At 44.9% G+C, this 21365-nt stretch overlaps 2 protein-coding genes across 11 annotated transcripts in view; one reads left to right on the top strand and one right to left on the bottom strand.

The window, feature by feature from the left end:
• Positions 1 to 288: 288 nt before the first annotated feature.
• Positions 289 to 6940, bottom strand: Gtf2h5 (general transcription factor IIH subunit 5). Of its 2 annotated transcripts, none has more exons than NM_001126088.1 (3): positions 6716 to 6863; positions 5745 to 5817; positions 289 to 1722 (listed from the first exon to the last, which is right to left on the bottom strand). In NM_001126088.1, exons 2-3 carry the CDS (start codon positions 5777 to 5779, stop codon positions 1542 to 1544), a joined length of 216 nt encoding a protein of 71 aa, NP_001119560.1. In that variant the 5' UTR covers positions 5780 to 5817; positions 6716 to 6863; the 3' UTR covers positions 289 to 1541. The 2 variants fall into 2 exon arrangements, with proteins under 2 accessions (NP_001119560.1, NP_001431105.1); NM_001444176.1 differs by lacking the exon at positions 6716 to 6863 and adding an exon at positions 6873 to 6940 and having other exon boundaries at positions 1095 to 1722.
• Positions 6941 to 7047: 107 nt separating this feature from the next.
• Serac1 (serine active site containing 1) overlaps positions 7048 to 21365 on the top strand; it is a 36008-nt gene continuing 21690 nt past the window's right edge. For 3 of the 9 annotated variants that reach the window (XR_015635220.1, XM_087580774.1, XM_087580814.1), the window contains exons 1-6: positions 7066 to 7168; positions 11903 to 11997; positions 16163 to 16199; positions 17067 to 17203; positions 19817 to 19948; positions 20238 to 20359. Coding sequence is in view for 4 of the 9 variants with exons in the window: in XM_087580774.1 (XP_087436900.1) it covers positions 11904 to 11997; positions 16163 to 16199; positions 17067 to 17203; positions 19817 to 19948; positions 20238 to 20359 (522 nt within the window). In the remaining 5 variants the exon portion in view is untranslated. Of the gene's footprint in view, positions 7169 to 11902; positions 11998 to 16162; positions 16200 to 17066; positions 17204 to 18571; positions 18662 to 19816; positions 19949 to 20237; positions 20360 to 21365 lie in introns of all 9 variants that reach the window. The other 6 variants (XR_015635219.1, XM_087580803.1, XM_087580782.1 and 3 more) reach the window with 4 other exon arrangements.

Genomic DNA, 21365 nt, shown 5'->3' with positions numbered 1-21365 from the left:
AAAGAAACTAGGTTTGATAAGAATGTACATAACATCACTTAGGTTCTCTTTTCTGTTGGAAAATTCCTACCAGGGCCCAAGAGGCGCTGTCTTCAGTAAGGAATGCAAAGCCCTCTCAGTGTTGCTCTTGGGAATTAACGTGGCTCTACATGTCCCTAACCTAACTTACTGCTTCCTAAAAGGCTGTTCTCTCCATTCCTGCCTATCTAAAAAAAAGTCTAACAAGGACACAAGTAACCTTTTATTTCTCAACACCTTGGAAGTAAATTGTTTTGATAGGGTTTTTGTGTGTAGTCCTGTCTGTTTTGGAACTCACTCTGTAGACCAGGTCAATCTTGAACTCACAGATCTGTCTGCCTCGGCTTCTCTATTACTGGGATTAAAGACATGAATTTTTAATGTAACCTATGAAATCACATGGCTTGTTTTTGTTTATTGAGACAGGGTCTCATTATGTATTCCTGACTATCCTGGAACTTGCTATAGAGACCAGACTAGCTTCTAGAATTGCCTGCCTCTGTCTCCTGAATGCTGGGATTAACGGTGTGTGCCACCATGCCCACCCCTGTATTTTGTTTCATGCTTTTAATTTCATCATTCTGAAAAGTATATTTAGGTAGCTTGCCAAACAGCATAAAAAGAGTAATACTTGGTTTAATTGCATCAGAGCATATGGATAAAAATATAACATTTATCCCCATTGAGGCTGATCTTGCTGCGTTTTTGTTTGAACCTTTATATTACCTATTTTGTTTATCTACATTAATAGTTTCAGACGATGTAAGAGTTCACACACATGCAAGTCTTCCAATCCTACTCTCCAAATACTAAGGATAATTGCAGTTATCTTCCGATCTGTTAGTTTTACACACACATGTACACGTACTTCTGCTGTACCTTGCACTACCGAGGAACACCCACCTTCATAGGAAAGCGTCCCCGATGTAGTGTGAAAGGCGAAAACTGAAGATGCAAAGCAGAGTTCTCTGTCCCACTGGTTTCTAACTCTGTGGTACTAAAAATGTGCACTTGTTATTAGGAACAAGCAAAATTAATGATACCCAGGTTAAAATGGTAACTTAACCAAACTCCAATATTTTTCTGGTGTATTTAATTGGTGTTTTAAAAAGGCAGGGAAAACATTTATGATTACATTTTATTACATTTACTTATTTGTGCAGGAGGGAGCTACACACACGAGGGTCAGAGGACAACCTGCAGAGTTCTCACCTTGTAGTGTGGTCAGGGTGTCTGGCTTAGTGGCAAGGGCCTTTACCAACTGAGCCATCCCACCAGCACAGCTATGATTATATTTTAATAACAAACAGTAAAAGCCAAATTGCAGCCAGTTGTTAAAATTCTTCTTTACAAAGATTTTTTTAATGGTCCATCAAAATCAGTTGGGAGCTTACATCTGAGTGAATGACCCTGCAGCAGCCTTTCCCACCAAATGCTTGTAACAAGTCTAAACTCCAGGAGACACTAAGCAGGCCTCTCTCCTGTCTGTGGTTGGGATTGCCAAGTGCTTAACACTAGAGCTCTCACTTCTGGGTAAGAGAAAAGGCATTCTGGTCCATCAGTTCCCCTACTCGCTCCTGGAGAACATTAACCAGTTCCGCAATGACAAAGACATGTGTGTCATCAATGTCTTGAATGATGAACTTCTTCCCCAAGGCATTGGACTCATCCAAGTACAGCAAAAACTGCTTCATGGCGGGATCGCTGTAGAAACAAACACAGATTACAGGACATTCTATGGTCAACCAGGCTGCAAAGACTTAACAATTACATCTGAGAATGACAACATTTTACGGTGACTTTTAAAGTTTGGAACCATTAGTCAATGTCTTATTTTTCTCTCAGTCTAAAGTGGTCATCATTTGTAACTATGACTTCATGTTAGAAGTTGAGTTAAATCGACTTCAAGAGCAAGGCTTTTAAAGACCTCATCACTCACAAGAGGACAAAGTACAGATATCTGAAGCTCTGCAGATAACAGTGCTTGAACTATAGCTTCCTTAATGATTTTAAAAGCTAGGCCCGGACTCACTGAGCGTGGGGAGAAACAAAAAGGGCTTCAGAGGCAAGTCCAGCAGCCCAGAGTGGACAAAGCCAGTGTAACAGGCTCCTTCCAGATGGCTTACAGGAAGAAAAGGGCCACAAGACAGCAAGTCAGAGCTCCTGCTTCTCGGACTCATTTTCACAAATCCCATCCTGCTATAAAAACACAATCTTTCAAGTGTTTTAAGCATTCAGTCTTAGATGTGTTTTTCTTTGTTTGGGGGCTGGAGTAAGGGAGAGGGAACGGAGGACTGAATCTCATTAAGTACAAGCTGGCTCACTGAACTGGACTTCCAGGCCCTTAGCCTAAGATAAACCTTGGATGGGCCAAAAAAGATTGAGGGGTGGGTGGGGGGAGAGTGGTGGCACACACCTTTAATCACAGCTTGGGACCCAGTCTTTTACTGTGGGTTAAGTAAGAATTAGGATGCTATTGTTCTGGGGTAGGCTCCTGTACAGATCTGGTTAAAAATAAGATCATCATAGTTAGTTTTCAAGTCCCTAAGCTAGAACAACACTTTATCTGATCTGCAGAGAGAAGAGATTAGTGACCAGATTGTGACAGATTTCTCAGCAGGCTTGATAATGAAGCTGTCTGCATATTAATCTATGCAGAAATAACTTCCTCCCCCTCCCTATGCCCCAGGTTATAGGCCAGTCATTTTTCTATGGTTCTCTTTGCTTATTTTCAGAGAAGGGTTCTTGGATTGGGGTGCAGCTATTGACAGCATTGGTGACTATGCCTTAAGCCTTATGCTCTGTAATCGTTGAGGTCTATGGTTAAGAATCCTTCAAATCATGAAGGAAAACACTCTTACTGTTTTGTCACATCGAAGTGTGAATGTTCCAGTGTCTGACCCTTAGCTTAGAGAGCATAACTGTGGTAGGTAATATCCACAGTCTCAGCGAGGTAAAGGGGATCCTGTGAAGCCTAGCTTTGATAACTCGGGACTACTGTACTTTAACCTGGCACGTAACCCACACTCCATCAACTGTATGCTACTCATGGTGTTCACCCCATTCTCCATTCCTCATTTCTTGGTTCAGCCTGTTAAAATAACTACTTTTAATGACATTTTAAAATTTACATTTTAAATGTTATCCCATTTCCCGGTTTCCCCTCCAGGAACCGGAAATTCTATTCCCCACCCCCTGCTTCTATGAGGGTGTTCCCTCCCCGCCCTGATTTTCCCCAACACTAGGGAGCCTAGACAGAACCAAGGACCTTTCCTCCTATTAATGCCCGACAAGGCCAGCCTCTGTTACATATGCGGATGGAGCAATAGGTCCATCCCTGTGTTCTCTAGGATGGTGGTTTAGTCCCTGGGAGCTCTAGGTGGTCTGGTTCACCTGATATAACTGTTGTTCCCAGAGGCTTACTGCCTCAGCCTGCTAACTTAGGAGTCCTAGAAGTGTATAGTCTCTGTATAATCTTATCTAGAAGTGTATAGTCTCTGTATAATCTTATCTAGAAGTGTATAGTCTCTGTACAATCTTATCTAGGCCTACATGTTTTCAGCCTCTGAGACTTAAAGAATAAACTCGCCCTTTCTAGTTCTTTTGAGGAAATAAAGCTTCATAGAGGTGAGAAACAAAGCTGTAAAAACAAGGCTTTGAGAAATACATCTGGTGGTCAGGACACCTAGGACAAACTCGTGACCTTTCTGAGAGATTCATCTGACGTCAGGATGCCCAGTGAGATGATAAAGTTTTGGTGATCAAGATTCTGACTAAGCTAATTAAGCAATAACAACTGTTCTCAGAAAGAAAATACCCCTCCCTGTGGTAAATTCCGAGAACAACTGCAGGGTGTCATCCTGACTCTGCCTGACCACCATGCCCTTTCCCAGTGATTCTCCAAGGCCAGGTGTGGGGCTGGATGAGGAAAGTGACCAACTGAGCCAAGAACAGCCCCTTGAGCAGGCCAGCCAATACCTGACCAGATCCTTGTCCTGTGCACCACCAATAGAATAGGCCAGCTAACCCTGTTGCTGAAGTCTGCCCTCTGTATGAATAAAAGTTCTGTGCTTTTTTGGGTTCGTGGTCACCTCTCCCTGCGTGGACGAGCAACCCCACGTGCGTAGATTAAAAACCTTACACCCTCATGCTATTGAGCGGTCACTGTCAATCTGTGTTCTGTGGGTTGCACTCCTGAGGTGAGGCCACTTTGGTGTCTTACAACACTTTCTGAACTCTTGGTGGCTGGCTCAACTCAGCTATTCTGCCTCCAATACCTCTCCAACCTAACTGATTCAATCTGGCTTCTTTCTGCCTCTGACTGAAGTGCTCTGCTTGGCCTCATAATACCTCTGGCAATATGTTCTAATTTTCTGTCTCCTTCTCATTCTTTGGCTCACCTGTGTCTAGCTTGTTCTTTCTCTGCAACTTGTCTTTTCTGTAACTGTCTCTGTAAAACTGCTTCCTTCCCCTTGCTCCTCTCTGTTCTTATTGGGCATATCCGACATCACTTTCAACCATGGCTGCTTCCCTCTACAAACTAACTTTACCATCACTGTTTGGGATTAAAGGTGTGTGCTAAGGGCCTGCCTCTATCCCAGCCAGAGTAGCCACACGGCTGGATTAAAATGCGTCTACAGTCAGCCCTTTTACAGTCCTGAACTATTTCCTGGTTTGAGTTCCTCCCACATCAACTGTGTGTCTTTAACTGGCTTGGCTGGAATCGTTACCTTACTGAAGTCCTTATGGTAGCTCACGAATCACAGAGCATCTGGTATGCTGGGAAGTAAAACAGAAGCTAGACTTTGAAGATAGGACTTTAAGACTTAATACATGGGAAAGGAGATGGTTCTGAGGTGAAGAGCACTTGTTGCTCCAGCAGAGGACCCAGGTTCAGTTCCCAGCACTTACAGGGTGGCTCACAACTTGTTCCTAACTCAAGGTCCTGGCAATCCAATGCCCTCTTCTGATATCCTCAGGTCAACCCTTGTGCACAGAAAATAAAAGTAATTACTAACAGTTTACCTATCTCACTTCACTTTTTAATGCGGTTACTAGAACATGTGAGACTATGTAAGTGGCTGAAACTGTATCTCCATTAGGCAGTGCCACTCCAAACATTACCATCTAAGTAAAAGCACCACTACCTATGCAACGAATTATAGTAGGCAGGCAGGGAGGAGACAGCATTTTTTAAATTTTTTGAGGTAAGATTTTACTATCCAGCCTGGGGGATGATGGGAGGCAGGATCTGAAACTCACTATGTAGACCAGGGTGACCTTGAACACCTAAGAGATCCACCTGCTTGGACTAAAGGCCTGCCCCAAGAGCCTGGCCCAAGTTACTGAATTCTTCCAAGCCTTCATCTAGACAAAGAGCTGATGGTTTGAGAATAGAAACACTGTTTCTCTAATCAAGGCTAACACACAAGTTTCCCATCAAAAACCACTGGAAACAAACACTTAACAGAGACAGTGAAATGTAATATCAGCAAGAAACTTAGCAGCAAATCCTGTCCAGGTTATAAGGAAAGCTTTTGAAAATTCTAAATTGAAGCCTGGAATCATTTCCATCAACAAAAGGCGCACACACACATACATACATACATACATGCATGCATGCATGCACGCACGCACGCACACACACACTCACTCACTGAGGCACATTGAATATATAAAACAAGATCCAGTGTCTAAATTTAAAACTCATTGTTAAAACTACGAACCATTCTATAAGCACTCCTTTCAAGACGTTGACCATCTTTCCTCAGGCAGACAGTGCGGATGACTTCAAGAATTCTAAAATAAATGCATAAAATTTAGAAGGGATGAAGTGACATAAAATCCAAAAGTTTTAACCTACTTTGGGGATTTACATCTGAGATGAAACAAAACAACTAAAAACTGTGAGTATTAAAAAGCTAACATTAAGGCATCCAGATATTCCCATTCTTACCAATGCTAAAGCAGATTATTTGCAATATTAATAATGCATAAATCCTACTTACAAATTCTAGTCTAATTAATCCGTTACAAAGTAAGCTCCAGACCCGTCAGGGTGGTTCAGGCTTTTAATCCTAACACTCAAGAGACAGGGGCTGGCAGATCTCTTTAGTTCTGGACTAGCCTGGACTACATAGTGAGCCCCAAACAACCTCCCCTTCCCCCTCGCCACCCCGCAAAAAACCGAAAACCAAAACTCCATTATTCAAAGTCAACGAGCCCAACACAAGTGCAAATAGATCCATTATTCAAATGCTTTCTTTTTTTTAAAGATTTATTTATTTATTTTATGTGTATGAGTACACTGTCACTGTCTTCAGACACACTAGAAGAGGGCATCAGATGATTGTGAGCCACCACGTGGTTGCTGGGACTTGAACTCAAGACCTCTGGAAGAGCCTTCAGTGCTCTTAACCACTGAGCCATCTCTCCAGCCCCAAACGCTTTCTTTTTATATCCAGAAGAACGATATACAGTTAGATTCTGGAAGGCAGAAACTACAAAATGGCAGTTCCAAAAGAGCCTCAAAACAGTGACCTGATTTTACCGGTGAGACATCTAGGTCCCTAAATTTTGCCTTCGTTTTGATTAATGAACTACATTGCCCAAGGATCTACATTGGAAATCGCCTGCGTGACAGCCACCATAAAGGTCCCTGACTACACCCAGGTATGGACGGCTACGTTTCCCACACAGTAAAACCGTGATGCAATGCGTGATGGCCGCGCGGATCCGCAACACAGGCCTTAAAAAGGGTGCGGGACTCGGGTCGGTCCACACGACTGGAGGATCCCTGTTTTCTTGCTCCTCCCCGCCTTATTTCCGACGCCGCAGAGCCCCAAGCAACCTACTGTTTGAAGGCGCTCAAAGCCAGCAGAGTTCCGCCCCCGACACAACCAGGGCCGTCCCAGCGTCGCCTACTCACTGCGCCTGCGTCGTCGTACGTCATCGCGCCAGCGACACTCTAGTAGGTGGGGCGACCTCTGGGGGCAGGGCCTAAGGGCGGGGGCAAGCTCTTAGAGGCGGGGTCACGTGCCCACTGACGCTTGACTGGGGCGCAGGTAACTTGTAGCAGCGAAGGTTGGGCGCTGTAGCCCGTGGAGTCCACCGCGAGCGGCCGGGGCTGCCAGAGTCCTTGCGCCAGCAGGTAGGACGGGCGAATGGACAGACGGACGGACAGGAGGGAGGGCAAGGGCGTCGCCGCAGCCCCGGGTGAAGAGGGATGTAGCCCTGCAGGGACACTAAGGTCGCGCGGCCTCGGAGGGACCGGGTGATCCGCCGCGGCACCCTCGGACCGATTCTGTCTCTTTTCTTGATTGGTCACTGAGCCGCGCTGGTTGCCCCTGAGGCTTGGAGGAGAGCACCTGAATGGAAGGTGCACCATCCTGGGCTCTGTGTTCTCATGAGCTACACCTGAGTCGGACACATCTTCCTCATCTCTGACCAGGGAGATTGAATAGTTGGAATGCTGATAGGCTTTTCTAATCCCAGTAACCGTCATTTTAAGATGAAGACCTCCAGAAGGTTCTGAAGTTAATCCTATTCCCCAATTCTGATCTGTAGTCTTAATGTAGCTGAATTCTCAGTAATTGAGACAGGAGGTAGTTGTAACGTCTTGATTTTTAAGTTAAATATTTCCACATTTAAGCTCATACTGATCTTTGCTTTACATGTATCTTCTTCCTTTAACCTGTTTCGTCCTTCCACTTGTTTCCCCCTCGGCTCCTCAAATTTCCTTTTTAAAAATGTATTAATTGATTTGTACTTATGTGGCCTGCGCATGTCATGCATGTGCCCCAGTGAATGAGAGGTCAGAGGACGATTTGAAGGAGTCCATTCTCTTTCAGCATCCCTGGAATGGAGTTCTGTTCATCAGGCTTGGCAACAAGAGTGCCATATTTGCTGAGCCATCTTGCCATCCCTGGGCCTTATTCTCCCTCCACCCCCCCCACATCTGCTGTATCCCACTCCTTTTTTATTGTTTTTATTTATTTTGTAGAAATGCTAATTTTTTTCATTCCTCTGTTACCTTAATCTAAGAGGCCTCCAACATCCTTCACATAAAGAGTGGCACCTAAAGATCCAATCACTTCAGCCTGGAGTTCCACAGACGCAGCAAGCGCTCAAGTTTCACAGTGCATTAGACAAACAGAAGTGAGGTCTAAATACCATTTTACCCAGGAGATTAAAATATTTGGAAGTGTAGACAGCACTAGTCCTTATTAAAATATAGACAAGGGGGAGGGAATAGTTTTGTTTGTCTGCATTAAGTGAGCCTAGTTATACCCAAATGAGCCACTATGGTGTTTTCAGAGATAACAAACCTCATTATTGTTTCCGCCCCTTTACTGCCTCCTCTCCCTTCCATCACCCTAGGAGTCCACCTTTCTCTCTTATGCCTCTCCCCCCAAACACACACACACACACACACACACACACACACACACACACACACACACTCTCTCGCTCTCTCAATTACAGATAAGAGAGAATGCATGCAGTATGTGTCACTGTGGGCCTCTTCTACCATGTTCCTTCAGGTGAGGGCTTTGTACTCTCCTTTATGACTGACTGAGGCTCTAGCATGTTATCTGTTTGCGCCACTGGCTACCACGAACAGTGCATCAGTAAAACATTGGTGTGCTGGTATCTCTGGAAAAGCCAGCTTTGACTCTGGATTATATACCCAGAAGTGGTGTGGCTGGATCATATTGTAGGTCTAAAAGGAATTAATTTAGACTCAGGACCCATTTCCAACTGGGCACAGGAGCATCATTCCGGGTTCTTTAGCCGCTCTACACCCTCTGTGTCCCAAACAAGACATCTGTCCATCGTGTGAACTCTGCTTCTGCTTTGGGGTGGGGGAAGCTCCTCACCTCTAGGACCCATGAACCCTACTCGTTTAAAGCTGCCCCAAGTTTAATCTGCCCAAGTGTCTTGGCTTTGCTTTTTTCTTTTGGCCTACATTTTCCTCACTGAAAAATGGGTCCTCTGGCTGGGCAGTGGTAGTGCAGGCCTTTAATTCAGCCCTCAGGGGGATCTCTGAGTTTGGAAAGTTCCATAACCACCAGGGCTGTTACACAAAGAAACCTTGTCTCATGAAAAACAAAAAGCAAAATCGAGCAAGAAAAAAAAAATCAGTCCTCCAACTCTCAGCTAACTTGTGCATGAACTCTACTGTTGAGCTACGGGTTCTGGACTCACGCCTGCACATTAATGACCTGCGAGGAACCTGAACTCCACCTTGCAAATGCAAATGGCTTCATCTGTTATACTCACCTCAAACTCTTTTTGCTTTTTTACTGACTGAAATCCTCCAGACATCTCTGATGTCTAGACCTGATGTGGACCAGGCATTCTTCTAGATGCTTGTGGTGCAAAGGTGAACAGATAATTAATTTTACTGGGAACAGAGAGACTCTATATAGATGAACAGAAAGATGCCAAGATGGGGATGTGATAGGGCTAGAAGGGTTACTTTGGTTAGGAAGTATCAGCCATGGATGGCCATCAGGAAGATTTTGAAATTGAACTTCTTTATAGCAGCACTAATGCCCAGGAATTTTAGCAATAGAGACACCGTTCATGATGGCATTCAAAGCTAAAGGTGTCTAGAAATAGATGTGAGATTCTGGGATGGAGAGATGGCTCAGCAGTTAAGAGCACTGGCTGTTCTTCCAGAGGACCTGAGTTCAATTCCCAGCTAGCACATGGTGGCGAGTTATATATTATGTATGAACATATTATATTTAATATATGTAATAAATAAATCTTTTAAAAAGCCACTTGAGACTGCAAATGGATTCCCTCAAAGTATTCAGTAAGGAAAACACTGTGATTTTAGTCTTGTAACACTGGGCAGATAGGAACCTATGTTCTATTAAAGATCTCTGAATTGGCTTTTTCTGTCTCTGTTTCCCCTCTGCCCATCTTACAAAGACCTGTCCAGGCTAGCCTTAAACTTACAAGACTCGACTTGCCTCTGTCCTGAGTGCTAGGACTAAGTCATGGCTTATTTAAACAAGTCTGTTTAAAAGCTATTAACATTGTATAACTGACATCATCCCATGATAGAGTAAGTTCAGAATCCTGCTGTGGCCCCTACTTCTATTCTCTCAATAGCATGTGTTGACAAAACCAGCAAGAGGAGGAAACCGGAGAAGCGCTCTCAGTTTGCTCTAATAGACATTAGAAATAGCTAATAGAACACAGTACCAGTTCTTTCCAAGTACATCTGGGACAGAAATCAAAATAGGGCCCATTCTGTGCCATCAGACAGACCTGAGCATGGTTCTTCTGAAGTTTGCTTTTAACCATGGTGGAATTAAGACTAATATAGAAATCAGGAGAAATCCAAAATATTTGAGAATTATGCCCATGTTTTAATGAGTTAGCTGAGCTTTGATAGGATAGTCTTAAAGGACTATATTCCAAGAAACAGACTGGAAAATGCCTTCTTATGAGATCAAGGAAACAGTGTGAAACTTGGTTTAACCAGCAGCACAAGTAAATGGACATCAGAATTCCGAGTGTGTGTGTGTGTGTGTGTGTGTGTGTGTGTGTGTGTATGTACACGTACACGTACACATGAGCAGCACAGTGGTGCGGATATCAATGACAAGCACCCTTAATCACCCACCGTATTTTAAGAAAATTCGTATCCTGTTTTATTTAGTATTTATGTGGGGTTGGGGAGAGGTCGTGCCAGAGCGGAGGGCTGGAGAACAGCTTTCAGGAGTAGGTTCTCTCTCTCTTTCCACTTTGTCACTCCATCTTATTTTTGAGACAAGGTCTCTCACCAAACCTGGGTTTCACCAATTTGGCTAGACTTGAAGGTCACCACAAGGCCCCAGGAACCTTCCTGCTTCTGTTTCCACTGTGCTAGGTGCATAGGCACATGCTGCTGCCCCGGGCTCGGAACATGCACGCTAGGGAACCAAACTCAGGCCCTCAGCTTTTCTTGCAAATATTTTACTGGCTGAACCATCTCCTCTTCTGCCTTGGAAAGTGAAATTCTTAAGTCCATGTCCTAAGTCCATCAATTTGAAGTATGTGCGATAGTCCAGTCGGATCTTTGACAGACATCACAGATCAGAGCACAGACTCTTCACAGGGAAACAGTCCCACAAGATGAGCTCTTGATCAAAGAATATAAAGCTTGTCAAACAAACTACCACAAGGGCTAGGCACAGAAATGGAGTTTCAAAACAGAGTTTTATTTATAAAAATGCTCAGGAGGCAGAGGCAAGTAGATTTCTGTGAGTTCAAGGCCAGCTTGGTCTACAAAGTGAGTTCTACGGTAGCCAGTGTTATGGAAGAGACCTTGTCTCAGAGAAACAGTTTATAAAATACAGAGGAATATTTAGAAACTGCATGCATTGGCTCAGTGCAGCAGCATGAACCATCCCGAGGCTGAAGGGCCCACACTGCCATTCATTACTTAACAGGGAGAAGAGTTATAGGCTCAACTGGAGCTGGTTAGACTAGAGCTGTGGTGCTTGCCTGGCAGTTAGTGCTGATCGTCAGCTAGCGTTCCTTGGCTGCCTTAGAGGGGATTTTCTGCTTCTCTCCATGGCTGCTGGGCCTTCATTTATCAAGAGCAGACATGCATTGTATTGTAAATACTTGAATTTTCCTGGGTTCCCTATTAGTTACCATTCACAGTTGAACAGAACTCAAAGAACAGTGAAAGTACCAGCAAACTTTATTCTTGTGAAGTCTGGTGTGCTTTCAGGGCCGAAACCCTCAAGGAGGTTCTTTTCTCAGTTTTTGAGTAGTCTGACTGCAGGTGACCACTGTGATGATGATATGTCTTTACAGTCAAAAGAGATTTTAAGTATATATCAAATTAACCTGCTACTCCTACCTTCCACCAACACAGGATGTCCCTTGCTGCAAGCTACTGTGTTATCTGCTGCAGAAGGATAGGAACCTTTGTTCCCCGATCAAAAAGTCACACATCCTGGAGAAATATCCGTGAGTACAGTTCCAGGTCTCCATTTTCTAGTAGGAATAGTGATGGGATTGTGACCACTTTCCTGGAAAGCACTACACGACCAATAGTCAATGCTGCGTCTCTCGTTTGCTTATGTCTTTCTGTACCAATGAGTCACATTAAGTTTATAAGTCCAGAGCCGTACGTGAGCCAAAGATTGTCCTGGCCAATCAGTTGTTCATGTTCATCTTTCCAAACTTAATCCTGACCGTGTTCTCATTCCCCGTACATTTACTTAGCTCTTGCAGAGTCAGGTACCTCCACCAGGTTCTGGGACACAGTGCTGAGCAGGAGACTATCTCCTTGTCCTGTGGAGCTGTGGGACCTGCCTCATCTGCTCCATACTGCAGGCATGGGGTCTGCCCTGATTTATGCCACACTGTTGCCCGGCTCTCTTCACAGGGCTCTCCCTGATGTCTAGGCCATACAGTCTGAGTCAGTGTGGAACCTGGTTAGTTACCTGGCTCCTCCCATAGAGTAAGCTCCGAGGGAGGTGCTGTGTTTCTAGACCTGTTGAAGTGGGTGGGTGGAGCCTGCCTTTCATCCTAGCACCCAGAGAGAGGCAGGTGGATCTCTTTGAGTTTGGGCCCCGCCCTAGCACAGAAAGCAGGCTAACCAGGATCACACACAGTCAGACCTGTCTCCCCATCTTAGTTAGGGCCACTCCCTGGCCTCCATAGGCTTGTTCAAACATATGAGTCTATGGAGGCCATACCTAAACATAACATAATAAAAAGGTATATTTAGTCCAACTTCCAAAGTCCCCATAGTCTATAGCAGTGTCAACAGTGTTAAAAGCCCAAAGTTCATAGTCTCTTCTGAGATCCATCCAGTCACTTAACTGTAATCCCCGAATGAGGACAGGCAACCAGATGGGCAAGCTTACACTCTGCCATGTCCATGTCTGATGTCAAAGCGTCTTCAGACCTTAAATTCCTTTTTCATCCTTGTTGACTGCAACAAACTTTTTCTCCTGAGCTTGTTCCACTCCCTGTCACCAGCTTTCCTCAGAGGTAGCCTGTGACTCTGGCATCTTTAACATCTTTGGGTCTCCAAGACAGCGTCAGTGTTACAGCTTGTTTCAATGTCTGGGGTCCACACATGATCCTCCACAGGGCTGGCTTCACTTCTCCAGCTCCGCCCTCTATAGCAGTTTTACTTCAGGTTGATCCACGCTACACTGTTGCTGTTGTTCTTGTTGCCATGGTACTGACGTCTCCACCACTCTGGGGTCTTCCACTGCAACTAGGCTTCACCAGTAGCCTCTCACAGGCTCTCTTCATGTGCCAAGCCTCAACTCCTTTGCATGACCCTTCAGTTCTGGGCCGTCAACTACAACTAAGGCTGCACCTTCACCAATGGCCTTCCATGGCCTCTCACAGTCTCAAGCCTCAGATGTTCTTCATGACCTCTTCATTCCTTCAAAACCAGTACTACCTGGGTGACTCTTACACATTACCAAGTGCAGCTGCAGCACGAGGTACAGCCTTGGTTATCTCTGGAACACAGCTTCTTTGTGTTCTCAGAAAAAACACTTCCCAGAAGATTTCACCTCAGTGATGCTGGTCTCTTCTTAATCACCACTAGTTTCTTAGCTCCAGCTAACCAGCACCAATTGTCCCTGTAGTCTCCTTCTCTTGAATATAAAGCCAGAGACACAAGGCTGAAGCTGCTGAGTTCTGCTGCTTGCAGGAGCTGGAACATGGCCCCCCTGTTCTATTATCTGTAGCTTCCTCTTTTCTTACTCCTTCACTGCCTTAGCTTGGCTGTCCTGAATCTTGCTCTATAGATTGACCTTGAGTTTAGACATCTGCATGCCTGTCTCCTGGGACTAAAGGTGTGTGCCACCACACCTGCATTTAAGTTTTTCTTTACCTAGAACTTGCTCTGTTCTAGGCTGGCCTTGAACTCAGAGATCTGCTTGTCTTTGCCTCCTGGGACTAAAGGTTTGTACTAAGTTGCCTGGAGCTGACTTAGGTGGGTGGGGTCTTGCCCCAAGGTCACTACTTCCTTTATTCAATTTAACATCCTTGAGCACAGGATTCAGCTCCGTTTCACTTCCCGGTGTCCCTTTAATGCTCAAACCATATATCTTGTATTTTTCCTTTCTCAACGTCCCTTTTTTTTTTTTTTTTTTTTTTTATTAAAATGCTCTTCATAAGGGTGAACTTTAGTAACCACACAACAGAATTTACACCAGGCTGTTTGGGGACTTCCTTTTTCAAAGCAAGTAATCTAAATCTCTTCACCTTAATCTCAAGTACACTCTTTGGACAATGGCAAAAAGCAGCCACATTTTCCTCCAAAATACCACAAAAACAGTCTTTAGGCCACATACTGAAATTCTTTACTGAACCGTCTTGGGCCATGTCTGATCATTTCAGATTATTCTCAGTAACAAAGTCTTCCCCATTCCTACTAGGATAGCCCATTAAGCCCCATTTAAAGCATCCCACTGCTTTTCAAATCCAAAGTCCCAAAATCCACATTCTTCCAATTAAAAACATGGTTAAGCCTATCCCAGCAATCCCCCAGTCCCTGGTACTAACTTTTGTCTTAGTTAGGGTTTTATTGCTGTGAACAGATACCATGACTAATGCAACTTTTATAAAGGACAACATTTAATTGGGGCTGACTTACAGGTTTAAGAGGTTCAGTCCATTATCATCAAGGCAGGAGCATGGCTGCATCTAGGCATCCGAGAGTTCTACATCTTCATGCAAAGGGAGCCAGGAACAGACTGAGCATCCCCAGGCACCTAGGATGAGGGTCTCCAAGCCCACCCCCACAGTGACACACTTCCTCCAACAAGGCCAAACTTTCTAATAGTGCCACTTCCTGGGCCAAGCATATGCAAACCATCACATTCCCCAAACAATACAAACCAAAATATCTGTTGGGCTTACACGGTGGGTCAGTGTATAAGAATATTTATTGTGCAAGCACGAGGACCTAAGTTCAAATTCCCAGCACCCACATAAGTAAAAGACTGGTATAGTACCGTGCACCTGTAACTCTAGCACTGAGAAGTGTGGAACAGAGGTAAGGGGATTGCTGGCTGCCAGCCTAGCTCCAGGTCCTGTGACCATTGTTGGCAGAACAAAGCAGAGAGTGACAGAGCAGCGTAGATGTCCTCCTCTGGCCTTCATGCACCATGCATGGGCCTGTGCACCCGTGCATGAGAGAGAGAACATGCGTGCATGGGCACACGCATACTCACCATCTATGCGCCTATTTTTGCAGTGGATTCTTGCAGAAAAGGCTTTTCTCTTTCCTTCTCTCAGTATTTCCAGTACAGTGAACTGCAGAGTGTCACATATACCTTTAGTGGAAGATAACAGAGCGGAAAGGCCATGAAGATCGGGACTGGGACACAGCTAGGGGAAGGGCATGTGCCTAAGCATACAAGCTCCTGTTTGACGCCCAGCATTGAGAGAGACACTGGGAGTCTAGTAGAAAGCTCAGGCAGTAGCAGCAAAGAAAACACTGGAGCACCAGAGAGTCACAGTCAGGAAATCTGGGCATAGCCTCCGCAGACCTCCTCATCCCTGTGGTAGACCTACTGTGGAGGTAGACCTACTGTGGAGGTAGACCTACTGTGGAGGTAGACCTACTGTGGAGGTAGACCTACTGTGGAGGCCCGTGAGTCCCTGGGGCAGTGTCCCCCCCCTTGATTTCCACAGACTTTAGTCTGTGGCCAGCCTTCCTGCTCAGCAGTCCAGATTGGATAGGCACCTGTCTGCCAGTAATAGTTTAAAAATATATATTTAAAATGTTTCCAAGGTCCAAACAAAAGTTTAGATGGGGGCGTGTAATCTTTGCTGCTTTAACCACCAAGGGCAGTTTGATTATTTGGGGGAAAATTCATTTTAGTGTTTCTGCTTGAGAGGTGCTGGAAAGCTTGGTGACCCCACCTTACCTCTAGCTGCAGAAGCTCCTACTGGTTATGCTCAAGGGACCTGTGACCCTGGCTGTATAGCAGTGGCTGGGCCTGATTTCTTTTGATTTGGTTTGGAGTAGCAAAACAGGGCTTGAGGGATGAGTTTGAGAGCCATGAGTACAAGTCGTGTTTTACTCAGTGCTGCCTTGTATGGATAGTTGCCGATAATAAATATAACACGTAATGCAATCTCTTTCTTTTTGAAGGAAATATTGTAAGATTTACCGGATCCCTCATTGTAGGGTAAGTACTGATGCTTACCCTCCAGTGTTAATGGCTTTATGATACTATTAGAAGCCTTCACAGAAGAGACTTGTAGAGAGCACAGGGTACCCACAGGATGTGGACAGTCAGAAGGTTGGACATAAATGAGTAATATGTGATAGATTCCAACTGAGACGTCATGCACATCCATTCTCAGGAGAGTGGGTTAGTAATGTGTAAGATATTATGTCGTGAGGGACTATATGTCCAGACAGTAGTGTGGATGGGTAAGGCTGAATAAGAACATGTCTAGCCTGAGTCTGTGCACATGAAACGTGAAGTCAGGCTGAGCTGAGCACTGTGTTTAAGGATGTGCACTCAGGCAGCAGACCCACAATGTGAAACAGTGACATTATGACTATTGCTCCCGAAAAAGCTGGCTGCTGTAACATTTGGGATTGCTCATCTTGGGGCCACTTGCTGGTGTGTGTGTATGTGTGTGTGTGTGTATTGTTGGTTGGTTTTTCAAGACAGGGTTTATCTGTGTAACCCTGGCTATCCTGGAACTTGCTCTGTAGACCAGACTGGCCTCTAACTCAAATCCACCCTGCCTCTGCCTCTGCCCCCTGCCCCCTGCCCCCTGCCCCCTGCCTCTGCCTCTGCCTCCGCCTCCGCCTCCTAAGTGCTGGGCTTAAAGCTGTGAGCCACCACTGCCTAGCTCACTTCTTATCTTAAACTGAGATGGATGTATACACATATGTACATGTGTGTATACACACATGTAAAGTGACACTTGGGCATTGCTGTGTGCTAGTTTCCTAGTAAACTAGAAAGCAGCTCACTGTGAATGCTATTGGGTCCTATTTAGATCCTGATTTGTGAGGAGCTTTTTGTTTCTTTTTTTAGGGGTTCTTTATTTATTACATACCAAGTACTGGCCCTGAAAAAGTCTTTAACATTGGATACTCAGGTGGTTGAAAGAGAAAAAATGAAGTCTTACATCTATGTGCACAAAGCTCTCGTGGACAGTTTAGACAACCATGGTAAGTTTCATGCTACATAAAATTTAGAAGTGGGTCTGTCTCTCTGAGTACCGTTTTGACAAGTAGACTTGGCATTCTGGAAGGATCAGCAGAGCCTGTTGGAGCCAAGCCCCCAAGTCTTGATCATGGCTCTATTGCAGTGAAGAAGAACCATGACCAGGACAACACTCATAAAAGGATGCATTGGATTGGGGGCTTCCTTACAGTTTCAGAGGCTTAGTCCATGGACATCATGGCTGGACCATGGCAGCATACAGGCAGGTGCTGAAACAGTAGCTGAGAGCTATATCACGATCTGTAGCCAGGCAGAGAGACTGAGCCAAGTATGGGCTCTTTGAAAAGGCAAAGCCCACCCCCAGTAGCATACTTGCTCCAGAAAGGCCACACCCACTCCACACGGCCCCACCTCCTGGTCCTTCCAATTCTATCAGAGTCCCACTTGACCAAGCATTCAAATATATGAGCCTATAGGGGGCCACTCTTACTGAAACAACCACACCAACCATTTACTGATGACCAGATTTGGGGCTTCTGTGTTTCCCCTAGTCTTTAGCTCCTTTAGAACAAAGGACTGGCCCCTGCCCTTGTGTCTAACTCTGGGTTCCCTGTTGCTGCTCAGTTTCGCAAATGTTTGCGTTTGCCATTCAGCGCAGAGACTATCATACTGTAGGGGGTGACGCATGCAACTGAGCTCAAGAAACAGGTTGAGAAAAGTGAATTCAACTTATTCATTGCTGCCCTCTGTTATGAATACTGAGTTAAGACTTCTCTTCCATGTCAAGGTTGTATACTGGCCTCTTGGTAACTCAGTAGAGGTGAGACTTTGGCTCAGAGAAGAGTCTATTTGGCTCTGGGCATCTTGGTGAGCCCTCACTCTACTCTGCCTTGTAGCTGTCCTAGAATGCCAGCCCTCGTGTTCCTCTGAGCAGATCACAGCCCCTGCATTGGGTGGGTTCCTTGTGACCTATATATTATCACCACTCCATCTTTATTGTATTTCCTCCTTACCACGTCTTATAATTTACCTGTGTGGTGAGGCTCAAGCTCATTCTTAAAGTGTTTTCCAAGTTCTGTTCTGTGTCAGTTATTTACAGGACATTCTGGATACTGGTCAGCCTGTGTTCTTCATGAGACCTGTTATACTCTCACCTGTTCTCTTTCTCCCTGACCTTGTTCTGAGTCTGAAGCATTCTGTGTTCCCACAACACGGCGGGAATGTGTTGCCACTCACAGTGGCAAGAAGAGGCCCCGGGTGGTATCGTTTTTATGTCTCTGATAAGCTTTGGAGCCTGGTTTCTGTATCTGTTTGAAGTGTTGGAGCGTGATGCCCAGAGTGCACATTGGTCTTACTTGCTGCCATCATTTTAGGGATTGTTTGGCAGGCAAGAAAAGAACTTCACAGAGCAGTAAGGAAAGTGTTGGCGGCGGCAGCCAAGGTACTGCGGAGCCCATTTGCTGGTACGTGTAGTCACGGGTCCTCATCAGCGGTCCGAGCGTATGGACAGCCAACGAGGCTGAAACATTCACGGCTTATCAACTGTAAGAGGCTGGCGGAAGAGCTTCCTCTTGGCTGTTTACTTTTACAGCTTGAGGCCTTTGGACAGTTTTCTTCCACTTTTGTGTCTATACTGTTAAGATAGTTAAGTGACTGCTGGGAATAAGTATTCTTTTATAAAATGGCTAGAATTTAAAATCTGTAAGGAAGTCACTCCCATGTTTTCTCATATCATCAAATTTCCAACTTGGAATTAGCTCTAAAATGCTGTCCTGGCCAGGCGTGGTGGGCCACACGTTTAACCCCAGCACTCATGAAGCAGAGGCAGGTGGGTCTCTGAGTTGGAGACCAGCCTGGTCCACAGAGTGAGGTTAGGACAGCCAGGGCTACACAAAGGATGCTAAGAACCTGAAAGGGAAAAAGTTGTCACGTCTGCGTAGGTGGCTTACGTACGTGCTGGTGGTTCTATGGCCGAGTGACCGTGGCAGTGATAAGAATGTGCTATGGTGTCTCTTTATATTGAATCTGCTTCAAAATCAATGTTCAGTGGAAAGAGAAAAGATATACCACATATTAAAAGTTAACATAGACCACTAAACAGAAGTACACATAGTACATGCTGTAAGTACAAAAAATAATATGACAGAGCTAAGATCAAACGCTCGGTCATCATCTGTATCTGTTTTTAATGTTCCCATTACAGTTTCCAACTATGAGGTTACCATCCAGTGTAACAGTGAATATTGAAATATTTTGGAGCTGGGAAGATGGCTCAGTCAGTAAAGTGCTTTCCCTTCATGTGTGAGGATCTGAATTTAGATAACCTAGAACCCACATAAAAAGTCAGTACATAATTATTACGAGCCTATAACCTCAGCGCTTGGGAAACAGAGGTAGGAGGATCTGTGGCTTACTGGCGAGCTGCTTTAGTGCGAGACCAACTCATTAATATCTATGAATGCATGTGGTGCACACACACAAATGTGCACACATGCGAATACCACACACACACACACACACACACACACACACACACACACACACAAACACAAACAAATGTTGTCTTAACTGTTTATGTTGCTGTCTGTGTGTGTGTGTGTGTCTTACTCCTTTCGCAGGTCCCTTCAGCACAGTTGACATAGAAGATCATGACTGTGCAGTGTGGCTGCTCCTGAGGAAGAGCCGGCAGGACGATCTAGCAGCACGGCTGGAGGCTGTGCGGGAAATGTCAGAGGCTCACCACTGGCATGGTAATGAGGACCGTGGATTGTGCTTAGCCCCTGTGTTCTCTGCTGTATTCGAGAAGATGTGCTATAGGAAGGAAAAAGATTCTGGCTGCGCACGCACACACACATGCGCGCACACACACACACACACATTTGAGGAAATCCTGCTGAGTAGTGGAAAATACTTGGGAAATTTGGAGTTACAAAGTTGTAAAATAGTTAGGAGTTGGGATGTTTTCAAGTACTTGTTCATTTAATCTTGTGATAATTTTAAGTTGGCCTTGATGTTAACAAAACTGTATTTTCACAACAGACTACCAGTACAGGATAATCGCCCAAGCCTGTGACCCGAGGACCCTTATTGGTTTGGCACGAAGCAAAGAAAGTGATCTTCGCTTTTTTCTCCCACCCCCTCCTTTGCCGTCTTTAAAAGAAGTAAGCAAGCATGTTAATAAGGGAGTGAAAACGCATGTTCCTAGAATGGGTTCTAATAAACTTCCATAGCGAGCCAGTGCCTGACTTTGAAGAGCAGGTGAGCTGGACACAATGGAGAAGTCATAGTTTCCACACAGTTGTGATCCTCATGAGGGCTGTCTCTCTGCTGCTTACTGCCCTTGTGAGTGGAGAGAGTCTGTTCTAGGTAACTTCACAGCATGTCAGGATCCAAAAGAAGGGGCCTTGTATGAAGCTTTTTTTGTAACTGCTTTACAATTTATTTTCTTTTTAATTATGTGTACCTGGATGTGGGTATGTGCATGTGAGTGTTAGTGTCTAGGGAGGTAGAAGAGGGCAACAGATCCTAGGAGCTGGAGTTACAGGTGGTTGTCAGCCACCAGATGTGAGTGCTGGGAACCAGACGGCAGAAGCAATGTGTGCTCCCGACCGCTGAGTCACCCCTGCATGCTCTTAAATGCCCAGTCATCTCTCTGCACCTGCCTTGTTGTGTTATAGAACAGATTTTTCTCAACTTGAGCTCCCTGACGTTTTACATCACTAACTTTTTACGGGAGAGGCTGTTCTGCATAGTCTAAGACATTTAGAAACATTCCTGGACTCTGCTCCTAGGATCATAGGGGTCCCCCAAGTTGTAACAAAGAAAGTTGTTTCCAGATGGGGATTAGAAATACCCTTGGTGAGAACCATAGTCAGAAGCATGTTTTTTTGTTTGTTTGTTTTTTAATTTATATGTATACCGAATCCTACCTGTATATATGCCTGCATGCCAGAAGAGGGCATCAGATTCCATTACAGATGGTTGTGAGCCACCATGTGGTTGCAGGGAATTGAATTCAGGTCCTCTGGAAGAGTAGCCAGTGCTCTTAAACTCTGAGTAATCTCTCCAGCCCCAGACACATGTTTCTTGAGCACCTTTTTTAGAGGAGAAAACAAAACTGAAATTTGATTTAAGCAATCATTAGAAAAATAGAAATTGAATGTAGAA

The sequence above is a fragment of the Rattus norvegicus genome, chromosome 1 (assembly GCF_021556685.1).
Source record: "Rattus norvegicus strain SHRSP/BbbUtx chromosome 1, alternate assembly SHRSP_T2T, whole genome shotgun sequence".
Classification (NCBI taxonomy): domain Eukaryota; kingdom Metazoa; phylum Chordata; class Mammalia; order Rodentia; family Muridae; genus Rattus; species Rattus norvegicus.
The sequence above is the reverse complement of the archived record's forward strand: the minus strand, read 5'-3'. Positions and strand labels throughout refer to the sequence as shown.

Bases quoted from the DNA above. Each gene is read 5' to 3' on its own strand.
- Gtf2h5 (NM_001444176.1), bottom strand. From the start codon at position 5,779: ATGGTCAACGTCTTGAAAGGAGTGCTTATAGAATG. The intron at 1,723-5,744 runs GTTCGTAGTTTT...TTGTTTCTACAG, and splicing joins AAAGGAGTGCTTATAGAATG to CGATCCCGCCATGAAGCAGT.